The sequence below is a fragment of the Anolis carolinensis genome, chromosome 1, assembly GCF_035594765.1.
Source record: "Anolis carolinensis isolate JA03-04 chromosome 1, rAnoCar3.1.pri, whole genome shotgun sequence".
Taxonomy (NCBI): Eukaryota; Metazoa; Chordata; class Lepidosauria; order Squamata; family Dactyloidae; genus Anolis; species Anolis carolinensis.
Genome location: NC_085841.1, coordinates 29,481,623 through 29,495,267, shown reverse-complemented (window position 1 = coordinate 29,495,267; position 13,645 = coordinate 29,481,623). Strand labels below are relative to the sequence as shown.

General features: G+C 38.8%; 1 protein-coding gene across 6 annotated transcripts in view; it reads right to left on the bottom strand.

The window, feature by feature from the left end:
• Nucleotides 1-13,645, bottom strand: part of syt14 (synaptotagmin 14) — a 123,219-nt gene that overhangs the window by 5,476 nt on the left and 104,098 nt on the right. For 4 of the 6 annotated variants that reach the window (XM_062971685.1, XM_062971680.1, XM_062971699.1 and 1 more), the window contains 2 exons: nucleotides 3,865-4,054; nucleotides 18-74 (listed from right to left, as the gene is read on the bottom strand). In XM_062971685.1, coding sequence (XP_062827755.1) covers nucleotides 18-74; nucleotides 3,865-4,054 — 247 coding nt within the window. The remainder of the gene's footprint in view (nucleotides 1-17; nucleotides 75-3,864; nucleotides 4,055-13,645) is intronic. The other 2 variants (XM_008125800.3, XM_008125802.3) reach the window with 1 other exon arrangement.

Below are 13,645 nucleotides of genomic sequence, written 5' to 3'. Positions count from 1 at the left end.
TCTCTACAGGAACTCACCTCGTATTATATAAACCTGTCCACCTATCAAGTGTTTTAGACAACAGAACAGTCCGTCTGACAACAGGGGGTGGAAAGCAGTAAAAGAAATAATGACCAGATGTCAATAGTTGGGTGAGAGAGGATTAAAGGTTAAAGTTTAAGAGGAAACACTATTCATCAGAGTGGAAGGAAACAATACCTTAGCAAATCAGTTTAGAGAAAGGGATTGAACAAAAGGATTGACAAGTACTATTTAATGAAATGAGCTTTGTAAGGTCACTGTGTAATCTTTCACACAAAAATTACACTGTTTTAAGTAATGGGCTATCCTAATTTATATTGGGTTAAAACAGAACAGAAACATTTGTGCACAAAATCAGGCTGAAAAGTAGAACTCATAGAGCTATCCTTCCTGGACCTTCCTCTTTTTCATGCAAACTCCAGCTTTTTGAGTAAAGATCAATTCAATGATCTTGAACAAGGGAAGGCCAATGGGATTAGAATAGGGTAAGTGGTCACTGAATCACACCCTGTGTACATTACAAACAATACAATGAACACTAATGGGATTAAAAATGAATTTGGTTGACAAATTGCTTTTGGTTAAACAAAATGTTAAACACTACTTTACTGGATCACTCATCTGAGAGAAAGTGTTCCACTGAAGTGCAAAATCATTTGATCAAAGCATAGAAGCCCTATCTAAAGCTTCACGGCTTCTTCAGTGTATTTAGATAGCAATTCAAAAGCACAGGTTTCCTACTCAAACAGTATCAGGGTGGCACTACATACAGAATGAGAACCTTCTCTCTGTACTATACTGAACAATTATTGTGCATATTAGGAGGTGCCAAATCAGGGTATTATATAGATCTATCTCAAAGTTGTAGGATCGATAAACAGGACAGAACAAGTGCCTCTTATTCTTATCAAGAATGCTAAAACAATTTTTGTTGAAAAAATAATAAAATAACCTAGATCACTCTGGTACAAGAATGAACATTTGGAATGAAAGACTTACTTGCCCAGCCCATAGATCTATATATATTTGGATGCACACTGAGAACATACCCATGCATGGACTGCCTGATTCATATCAATTCAGTATGAGCAAAGATGTGTGCATATAATTGTAGTTGAACTCCAATAAACAGAGTAACTGCCCTCTATATTCTAGAGCAGAGCAGTCCACTTTTAGTTTCAGAACAAAGGTGAATCATAATTCTTGGAGGCTTCAGGAAAAGACAATGCTTGAAGGTACCTGAAGGAACACCTCCTCCCACTATATAAGCCAGCCAGAAGATTGAGATCTTTGAGAGATAATAATAATAATAACAACAACAACAACAACTTTATTTATATGCCGCCACCATCTCCCCAAGGGGACTCGGGACGGCTTACATGAGGCAAGGCCTGACAACATAATCAAATAAACAAAGACATGATACACAATTCACAATAAAAACAATAAAAACAGCAATACAGTATAAAACTGGAATATTATCACAATAGTTAGTAATATATCGATCAACCACGAACATAGTTCTATCAACTCCATGGGTGGGGAAACTAAGCAGCAATGCAGATAAAATGATGGCTAAAGTGCATACAAAAAGGACCTAGAAAAATATAGGATAAATTATTAATAATGTCCAGAGCTGGCTAACTAATACAGAGAGGTCCTCTACTGTGTTCCCACCAATGAGAGGATACGCTATGTGAGGGTTTTTCTCAGCTATGGCACCCAAATTATTGAATGTTCTTCCTTTGGAGACCACAGTTTTTTAAACGGCTATTTACTTTAGAGTCTAACTGATTTGCTCCAAAGTATGTATGCACAAGTTTTTAAATTAGCTTTAACCTGTTCTTAACTTGCCAATTTCTTTAATATAGTATTTTTAGACTTTTAAAATTATTTTTATTGTTTAAAATTAATTCAGTCAATTAATACTGATTTTGCCTGAATAATTTCCTGAGACGTCATGATGCAGGGCGGCATAAAATATCATCATCATGATATTTTGATGATATTTTGGGGACACTCTGGGGAGTTTGGAAGAACCAGTGACCAGAGAAAACTGCTCTAGGGACATAATTTGCCTGTCCTGATGTAGATACTAGTCAGCTGTTTATTCAGCTGTCAATTCAATTTACTTGAATTGAGGATATTTAGAAACTTAAAAAAATTACCTTGTGTGGTTGTGATAAATGAACTAGGATGCATTTTCTAAGCAAAGGAAAGGTAATTTTCATTAGAACTGTGCCATGGGATAAGCGAGATTATATTTTTCCCTCCCCAACCACAATCCTGTTAAACACTATATCCCATTCTCCAGTTAGCTTTGGCACCAACAGGAGCCTTTTTTCTAAGACTAATTCTAGCATGCAGATTCGTGGCTTGTTGGGATTATAGCTGATGAAAGAAGCGTTAGAAACCTCTCTCCACATATTATGGTGATAATGAAAACTAGATGGCCCTATGCTAGGATGAATGAATGTTTGAGTGCCCGCTAACCACAGAGTGAGAATAACAATTTGTTCTGAAGCCACAACAATACTATTATTGAAAAACATGAACAGCTATGTTTCAGACTTGAACATACCTGAACATAGAGAACTGGAGGCTATGCTCCATAAAGGAAAAGTGCTGAAAATGGAAGCTATATGTTAGTTTCTTATCCAGGGTGCTGGTTGCAATCCTGGGACCCCATTTCGTGGCCTTTGAAGCCCAGCCAATCCACAGGCAATTTCCTCCCTCAAATCCATGTGGGGAGGCTTCTAAATCCAACATATATAGATCTGTGTTTCTTCTGCTTTTCCTCTCAAAACAGTGACAGGAAATTTCTTTCTTCTCACCATTTTGAGATAGACTGCAGTGGAAGACAAAAGTATTTAGGCTTACTGTGTGAGGCTGTAGCCTGAATGAGTGGGGTAGTTTGGAGGGCAAGGGGTTTCTGCCATCATTCCAGTTCCAAACTCACATTTCATGGTATCTAGACAGTTGTTACTTGAGTCTTTGACCACAAATCATCTGCTACTACTGACTGGGGTATGCATGTGTGTGTTAACAAAGTGGCATAGCGAATGTACCTGAATATTAGTACATGGCAACAGCTCCTGTCGCATCTCGAGGTTAGTTTCTCCGCTAGCTTCCTCAGAGTCCAAGTACTACTGTGAGTTTTTGTAACATACCACTTTTCTAAACCAGATCTTATAGATACAACTCCCAGAGGATACATTTCAAAATTATCATCATGTTCATCTGATCCCTAAATGTTTTCAGTAATCTAACCTCTACAAGCCCACAAAAATGTTTTATCTTCATCTTATTATTTGATTACATTTTTTGAAACATGCACACATAGGGAATACTATATACTTGATACCAGATATCAGGAATAATATTTTTATACCACCACTGGGAATATCAAATCTAAATTATAAACGCCGATCTCACTTAAACTCTTGCAGGCTCTGAAACTCTTATATGAATACCCTTAAAGCAGCCTCAACACATTTACATAAACATTCTACGGCACACACTTGTAAAAAACAGAACTTTTATATTGGCTCTGTGGTGTGAGGCATTAATAGTTTAGTAATTAATCATTAAGATAAAGGCAATTTATTAGTCAGTCAGTCATGAAAAATTAAAAAGGATCTTGTCAAATCACAACTGATATTTTGAATTTTAGATTTCTTCTGTTTCCCCAATGACTGAGTATAGAAAACATGAAACAGATTAGCTGATGATTGCACTATTTCAGTTTGACTGGGGTAAGACTAAGTGATAGGATTGAAGTCCCCACCAGTGAAATCCCCCCAAGTGCAGAAGTATTAGGATAAAAAAAATTATTCCACTCACTGGGTGGTCTGTTTGCTGCCAAGTTTTTGAAGTGGCTGCCTTTTATCACTTCTGCTGCTAGTCTTCCAGTTGTGGCATTATAAAGCAGTCCAACGAGGATTTCTGGAGCTGAGCCGTGTGCCAGAGACTGACAAGAGGAGGTACTTTCACTGCAGGACATTTCTGACATGCTCATTTGGGAGTCACAGCCCTGGAAGCAAAAGCAAAGCGGTTGGCAAGCATTTGAAGCAACCAAGATACTGAAGAATTCCATCTTTATATTCATTCCACGAGATACAGGTTATAACTTGATCTTACAGGCATATGACAGCTTAATGACAATTAAAACAAGGGAGGAGGAAGCAAAATAAAAAGGAACAATGCATAAAATGCTGGAAGGAACTGCTGCAACATTGAGACAATATTAAGCCCAGCCAACCTCTTCTATACATTGATGGGAGTTGTAATCTAGAACCCACATAGAAGGCTGTCCAATCCGAATCTATTCAGTGCCACTCAAACAAATATGAAGTTACTGAAGTGTTGCTGGAAAAGGCTCAGGCATCTTGTATGGATAGAATGGCACTTATTAAGACATGATGGTGTAGATCAGAGCTTTCTAAAAAAAATCATGTTGGTGGCACACTTGTTAGACATACATCATTCCACAACACAGTAATTCACTTAAACTAACAAACAGGTTGAGCCACCTCCTTAAAAGAGATACAGACATATACGTAAATTGTAATAATAAAATGTATGGGGACACAATGTATCTCAATGAATAAGAAAACTTCCTTGTTGAGTATGGTTAATCATTAAGGGATGATGTCAGAAACCTGTATTTATTAAAAACAGGATTACTCAGCATCAACAGAAAGTGCCAGGGCCACTCATGTGCAAACACATAAGGTCTCACCCTAGTGATCTCGCAATGGTGAGAAAGTCACTCTACTATTAGCATTGAACAACTTGGTTAGGTTCTGCAAACTCAGGTTGTGACTTCTTTGAGTCTATCCACTCGTAATTCAGGTGCACCTATATTATAGAATTAATGCAGTTTGACACTATTTTAACTGCCATTGCTCAATGCTATTGAATCCTGGAAGCTTCTTTTCAGCAACAACCCCTAACCTGGATGTTTTCTTTCAACGTTTTCCTCTCCTTTCAGTAGTCATTGAACTATGGCAGGATTTCCTGTCATCCCCAACATGAAATCAATATACCTCCCCTAATATTCACCATTCCTGTATCCTTGTCTAGTCAACATGGGGTTTTGTATAGTCACAGAACTAAAGTGATATTAGGTTGTAACCCTTTTAACACTGTAACTCTTTAAACACTACTCCTCTACAGTCCTATATTAACTTATTTAGGAATAAGCCTTCAGGAAGCCAGTGTGTTATAGCTCAGCCAGGGGCTCAGCTAAGGGCCGAGGGGTTCACTGATTAATCAGAAGGGACTATGGGATTGGGTTGTTGTATGTTTTCCGGGCTGTATGGCCATGTTCTAGAAGTATTTTCTCCTGACGTTTTGCCCACTATGGGATTTCCTGGGGTTCAGAGTGATGAAGATTCAGGGCAGGTTGAAAGTGTTGATGATTCAGGCCAGAAAAATGAAACTACTTCAGACAGTAGAAATCTCCAAGGTTGGACTGCAAAGTCAGAAACATCTTTAAATAAAGAGTCGGATGATGAGCTAATTAAAATGGAAGTTCTCAAGGGAATGCACCTGGTGTTATGGAGATTAGCGAAGATCTTTGTTTACAGTTCAGAGCTAAGAACTGACTTCATAAGTCCAAGAGGGTACATGGGAAAAAGATAGATAAAATCCATGTGAAGCAAAATGCTTTCACGAGTGCTGATTAACAGTGTGTTGTTTACCTTAGAATCAGTTCAGGCAACATTGGCTTTCGAGGAGAAGCTCAGCCTGAGTTCTTGGGTCTCTATGTCAAATTCTGGTTTTGGATGTAAGTAACCTGGAAGTTCTATATTCTTGTTCTGTGATTCCTGCTCAAGTTTTCTATGAATACATTTTGTTGATGGATTTATCCTGTACTTGTGATTTTTGGCTATTCTTGGATTGTGTTACCTTTAGATTTTTATAAGACATTTAGATTCCTGCGTGCATCTCTCCTATTGCTAAGCCTTTTTGGATCACCTTTTCTTTATTTATTACTGCTTTTTCAAATATTTTTCTGTATTTTTAGAATAAACTGTTTGATTAAACTCTGGACTCTTGTGTCGTGCTAGGGTCATAAGTGGCTCCAAGCCTGGGGTGCAACACAGTGGAGGTTACTTCTAAATGGACATGTATATGATTGTGCTTCAAAACATTTAATTGTATTGTTTTAAAAATTGGTTTAAAAACTAGTGAAAGGCCTTCTACTGTAATTTCTTTTCAGTCATTAAAGGAAAAACTGGTAGATGCACTATTCTAAAAACTTCTGCCATGAGCAGAAAGAATGAAAGAAAAAGAAAAGAAAGAAAGAGTTGAAGTAAAATCAAATTAAAAACATAATTCACTCACTGTGTATAATCAAGAGACTAAAAAAAACTTTTAGAAAATTACACACTGCTTAAATTTATTACCACCGAGTCTATAAAGTTCCATCAAATTTCCTTCCTGAAACTGTAAATGATATTGGAAATATATGCAAAGGCAAATTATTCTAAGAACAAAAGTATCACGCTATTCACAGATCAGCTTTGTTCCCAAACTTACGCTATTGTGAATAATGTATTCTCAAAATGAAATGACAAAAAAGAATTGAAATGTTTTGGCAAATCAGTGTTCCAAGTTCCTCAATAGGCATTTGGTGAGCTAAGAATGGGACTCTTGAGCCACTTTCGTCATTAGAGATATGATATGCGCTGTCTTTATAAATCTTCTAATAAAAATTATACAGTATATCTTTATGAGGAAAAATGAGATGATACATTATTTAATTCACCTGGAATGTGCTGTGACAGAGTGTTCCAATTATCACCTAGATGCCCATATAATCTCTATTGGTGTCTAACAGTTTTGCATGTAAAATAATTTTCGCCTGGTGACTACAAATTGAAAAAAATATATTAATGGATAGCTTTTCAAAAATCCAAACAGATTCAAAATCAGATACTATAATCACCACAGAGCCCAATACATCTAAACCCATAGGGATTTGTGGCCTTCAGCAGTCCATGCATGGCTCAATTGTATTCTTATCAGAATGGCAGCTATCCCATGAATTTATGGCAATATTTGTAGAAAAGTAAGGATTAGGGATATATAAAAGTTATTCAGTATTATTGCTGAGGAAGCCTGGTTTATGGTGGTATAAAGAGTGTGTTTTATTAATAAATAATAGGTAAAGTTTTATTCACAAGTCATATAATCTTCTGAAAGTAGATGTGCTCATTCGTTAACCTGTATTTCCTGAGCAACACACAAATTGCTCTCCTGCATCTATAGAAAGACAATGACAAAGGATGAGGGGTTTTTTGTTCACATTAATAGCCAAAATAAGTATGCTAGGTTGGATCCAGAGTTTACTTTTGTCCCAGGCATAGTTCAAAGCCTCCCAGTTTCACTGCCAAGATACTACAAATGACCTACTGGTAGAAATATCAGTGCTGTTACCCTCAGGCAGGGATAATAGCCTCAGAATTCAAGGACGGGTAAAAAAGGACAGGTGTTTCTTGGATCAAAAAAAAATTATTCAGGCTTATAGAAAAGCAAAAAATAATAATAATCACAATTTCACATGTACTGTATGTGGATACCTAGCCTGGTTGTATAAAAGGGACTAATAGCATCTTTTAGAATGATGGCTTTATCAGCTTATTTCTACCAGATAGCCTCATCTCATGTCCTCTCTGGCCAATGTGATATCTACATTTGTCTCTCTGACTTGTTCTGGTTAGGAGGGTATGGCTTTGCTTGATTTCATCATTTCCTGCTCTCTAAATATGGGCACATGGCCATTCAGGTAGAAAACAGCTATCCATCATGTACTGCCCATTATCTGGGCCAATGAGAGGGAAGAGAGCAGAAAATTCTTGTATAACTCAACAATTCCTACACAATTCCTATATATTTTGGGAAAAAAATTGATTTTTGTCTCACAGTTTGGCACTCATATCTGCAGGAGATAGGACCCCAAATTTACTATGGAAATATGAAACCACAGATAATTCCTACAGAGGACATGTTTTGTTGGGTGGGTAGGTGAAGGTGCAGGTACTGTGTTTCGGATATCCTTCCCATAACCCATAGCACCATTTTCAGAACATCTTCTAACCCTCTAAAGTAGATTGAGAAAACATTCCTAGAACTACAGGGCTGAAGGAAGAACTGCATCCTCTCCCATATCATAAGCCTTCTATATATGGAAGAAATTTGGGGAGGACAAAGTACAGATCCACAGCAGATATCAAGTGAAAGCGAAGCAAGTACTAGTTGTTTTAGACTAGCTGACCTACGTTGTTAACCCCAATAGAATAGTTGCATATGTTTAATTGATTCAGTGGATCTATCATTCAATAGATTAGTATGTCTTTAATTCTATTAAGATTTACAAATGGAGTTAGGCCATTATGTTCTCAGAAAATGAAAATGATTGAATTTTGTCAGTTTTGTAAGCCGCCTTGAATCCCCTTGGGTGATAAAGGCAGGGTAGAAATGTTGTAAACAAAATAAATAAATAAATAAATAAATAATGATTGCAGATATATCACTAAGAAACCTCACATTCTATTCCAGAGAATAGGTGAGATTCCTCAAATTTTGGCAGAATATCTGGCCCAATGAGAGGCTTGAGTGCTGTTGTTTTATATCAGGCATGAAGTTCAAATGATTTGCTGAACATTTTTGTTACAAATCTTATAATGCTTTATAACATCAAGATAGTGAATGAAAAGAAATAGAACTATTTTACCCAGGCAGAGAATGTATGTGCAAACTGGGGTTTTGTGAATGTTGTTATTGTAAGAGAAGCTAACTTAATACATAACTTCACCTATTTTATCATTCACTACTTAACACTATCATTCACATTTATACTTTTTATTATTTTATATAACATAAGTTATTTGAAAATACATTAAAAGCCTCGTGTCTTCATTTGTCCAGTAAAAGATCTGAGAGTTTGAAAGTTCTGATGTTTTCTTCCAATTTACAAATATAATAATGCTTTTACACATTATTCTTCAATGATTTTATATAGTACATTGAAGAAAGCCTTAAGAGTATCCACATGTTGAAATATGCCATGCTTTTGTACCAATCTTTTCAATATCTTTAGACCAACCAACCAACCATATCTTAGGTTGGTTGTACTATAGTAAAGAGTACCGAGGAACAGTGATTCACAGGTAATAATCCTCTGAAAGTACTAAAGAGATTTCCTTTATAAGTTTATTTCTAAAAATCAAAGTCTACTGTTAATATAGCAAATGAGTGTTACTGGAATCAGAAACATAATAAGCAGTTTTGAGCCATTCCCTACCTAAATAAAGGAATAATCTCATATACAAATGTAGAAATAAGTCCCATTGAACTTAGTGAGACTTCTAAGTACTGTAGGCACATATAGGATTGTACAGAAATCAGCTTACGTCATCCATAGGATAAAATTTGTCAGACCTTAACATTATCTATTTTTTTCTTTTGCAATAATTAAACCACTTTAAAGAAAAAAGTTATGAACTGGAGATAAGCTGGATTTTCTACAGACCTTCAGGCAACTAATTAAGTACACAAAAAGAAAAACAAGCAAGGCATTATAGTAGTAACCATGAAGCTAAAGTCAGGATTAGGTGAGATTCAAACAACAGCCAATAGGATAAACAGCAAAAACTTTAAGGAGAGATTGCATGTCATTCTTTAATCCATGTGTGAATTTTTTGTGTGAAGCAAAAAAGAATCAAAACAGAAAACTAAAATATATAACAGGAATGTCAATCTTCACTAAGTTTCTTCTCAAAGACAGCAACAAGCAATTTTAGCCATTCCTGCTGAAAGAAACTCTTCAAAAACCATGATTTTTTTTAAAAGCTGCACTTTGGTAAAAATTTGCACATGACTGTTTTACACAGAAAACAACATTTTCTACATGGAAAATAGGATTTCAATGGAGAAATATTAATTCATGTACATGAAATATTGTTTTATTGGAATACTGGGCATGTGTTAAATGTTACATATATACATGATTGACTTGCATAGACAATAGCATGCTCTACACAGGAAAATATATTTTCTGTGTTCAGAATGATATTTCAATGAAAAATATTCATTCCTATATATAAAATGCCGTTTTAATGCAAATGTACTATGGGATACATTTATGCAGAACAAATAGTGATATCAAAGGAATTAATATTTTTGCAAGGAAATGCTATTTTCCACACAGAAAATGCTGTTTCCTGTGCAGAAAATACTGCTGCACAAAACAATCACATGTGAATATTAAGCAGAATAAGTCTTGATCTACAAAGATTCTCATCATTTCAGGATTATTCTTGGCAGGATTTCTCAACATTTGAAAAACATACTTTGAGACATTTAAAAAATATTTTAAATACTATTTAATTACGGGGGCAAGCTACAGGGAAAGATCCACTCCCTTGTTCAAGGAACTCCACTGGCTGCTGTTCATTTTCCAGTCCCAATTCAAGGTGCAGACCATCACCTATAAAGCCCTAAACGGTTTGGGACCCACCTACCTTCGTGACCGTATCTCCTATTATAAACCTGCCCGATCTCTTCAATCATCAGGGGAGGATCTCCTGTCGCCACTACCTATATCTCAGGCACGCCTTGTGGGAACAAGGGAGAGGGCCTTCTCTGCTGTGGCCCCCCGTCTGTGGAATTCACTGCACATTGAGATTAGACAAGCCCCCGCATTACTAGCCTTCAAGAAAGACTTAAAAACATGGCTCTTCCGTTGTGCTTTTGGAGAGTAACTATCATATACTTCTTTTTTGTTGCTCCCCTCCTATATTTATCCTCTAGACCAGGGGTCCCCAAACTACGGCCCGCGGGCCAGATGCGGCCCACCGGGGCCATTTATCCGGCCCCCGCGGCGGTGGCTCCTTCCTCCTCCGTCAAGGAAGGTGCATGTGGTGTGAAGGAGAAGGAGGAAAAGGCGATGCCTTTCTCGTCTCCCTCGCCCCACGGCACATTTCCCCAAGCCGCCAAGGAAGGGCCGTACAGGGCGAGTAAAAGGCATGTGGCTTTGCTCTCTCGCCCCGCTTTCCCCCGCCGCCACCGAGGAAAGGCCGCACGAGGCGAGGAAAAGGTCTGTGCCTTTCCTCCCTCACCCCTCGGGTAGCTTTCCTGCCGCCATCGCCGAGGGAGGCAGTGGGAAAGATGCATGCGGGGTGAGGGAGGAAAGAAAGGTGCACAACTTTTTCTCATCCTGTGCGCACCTTTCCCGCTGCTGCCACTGAGGAAGAGCCACACGGGGCGAGGGAAAGGCGTGCGCCTTTCTTCCCTCGCCCCACAGCAGCTTTCCTACCGCCGCCGCTGAGGGAGGCAGTAAGAAAGTGAGGTGAGGGAGGAAAGAAAGGTGCATGGCTTTTCCTCGTCCTGAGCACACCTTTCCCGCTGCTGCTGCCGAGGAAGGGCTGCATGGGGCGAGGGAAAGGCGTGCGCCTTTCCTCCCTTGCCTCGCAGACAGCTTTCCCGCCACTGCTACCAAGGAAGGCAGCAGGAAAGGTGCGCGCAGAGTGAGAGAAAGGCTCACGCCTTTTCCTTGTCCCACATGCACCTTTCCCGCTGCCACCGCCGAGGAAGGGCTGAACGGGGCGAGGAAAAGGCTTGCACTTTTCCTTCCTCGCCCCCCGCCGGCAGCATTCCTGTCGCTGCCGCCGAGAAAGGCCAGCATGGGGCGAGGGAGGAGGGAAAGGTTCATGCCTTTCCTGCCTCCTCGCTCGCCTCGCATGCTCCTTTTCCGCCTCCTCCCTCACCTGGTGTGTGCCTTCCTCAGCGATGGAGGGGGCAAAACAACAATGGAAGCATGCCTGTGGCAAAAGGTAGAGGCCTCCCGTTTTATCTTCCCATGCAGACTCCCTTCTTTGCAGCCCTGTCGTGGATTCATTTTTCTTGAAGGCTAGCAATTTCTTCCAACCCTGATTATTACAATATTATTGATGTTGGTGTTGGTCAGGGGTGCTTTATGTTTTGGTTCACAAAGGGAGAAAGGGGTTGGACTATATGGCCCAAGGGGTCTTTTCCAACCATGTTTATTATGGTGGTATTATTATTATTATTATTATTATTATTATTATTATTATTATTATTGGGTGGCTATCTGTCAGGGGTGCTTTGATTATGGTGTGGTGCACAAAAGCAGAAGGGGGTTGGAGTAGATGTCCCAAGGGGTCTCTTCCAACCTTCTTTATTATTTTGATGATGATTAACATTGAGGTTGTATTTGTTCCCTTTTTTTTTTTTTTACTTCAAAATAAGATATGTGCAGTGTGCATAGGAATTTGTTCTTAGGTTTTTTTAAAAACTATAATCCGGCCCTCCAACGGTCTGAAGGACCGTGAACTGGCCCCCCGTTTAAAAAGTTTGGGGACCCCTGCTCTAGACTGTACCACTATCTTATGACCCTATTCCCCGTGGTTTTTATTCTTATTTCTTTCTCACCCCGAGTTTTAACTTAGTGTTCATGTGGCCCGCCCTGGTTTTTATTGCTTTTCTGATTTTGTGCTGTATTATGTATTTTATTATCTATTGTATTAATTGTGTTATGATGTGTTGTTTTATATTTTGTTCTATTGTATTGTTCTGGGCATGGCCCCATGTAAGCCGCCCCGAGTCCCCGTTGGGGAGATGGTGGCGGGGTATAAATAAAGTTTTATTATTATTATTTCCATTCCTGAACAATAATCCAATAATCATGGTGAAAACACACATTAAAAGAAAGGAAAATCTGTCAGTACCTAATAAAGCTACAGTTTAATAGTGGGGAGCCTGGAACCCTAGGTATCGGCAGTGGCTAGGGGAGCTTTTGCACAATTAAAACTTGTGCACCAGTTGCACCTGTATCTTGGGAAGCAAGATGTGGCCACAGTGGTCCACGTTCTTGTTACATCCTGAATAGACTACTGAAATACACTCTACTTGGGATTGCTTTTGAAAATTATTCGGAAGCTCCAAGTGGTCCAACAGGCAGCAGCCAGATTTCTCATCAGAGCAGCATACAAAGAACATACAACCCCCCCCCCCCCCCCCCGGTTACGTCAGCTCCACTGGCTGCCAGTCTGCTACCGAGGACAATTCAAAGTGCTGGCTTTAGTCTATAAAGCCCTAAATGGTTCTGGCCCAGCTTACCTGTCCAAACGCATCTCCTCTATGAACCATCTAGGAAATTAAGATCTTCTGGGGAGACCCTGCTCTCAGTCCCACCTCCTTCACAGGTGTGGTTGGTGGGGACGAGAGACAGAGCCTTCTCAGTGGTGGCCCCTTGGCTTTAGAACTCCCTGCTTCAGAAAGAAAGCACAGACATGGCTGTGGGACCAAGCCTTTAGTTAGTGAGCAGTACAAGAAATGAATAGGGAATATGTGCAATTGACAATTGGAATGGCTTTGGATAATGATTCTGGATTATGTGATCTTAATGTTTATACTAATATGTTTTAATTTCATGTTTTAATGGTTTTTCACATGTATGTTCGGCATTTAATTTTGCCATGCTTATGTTGAAAATCACTTTGAGTCCTCCCAGGAGTGAGAAAGGTGGTATATAAATACAGTAAACAAATAAATAAATAGGAAGAGAGGAATCTGTCAATTTCAGTTTCCGTAA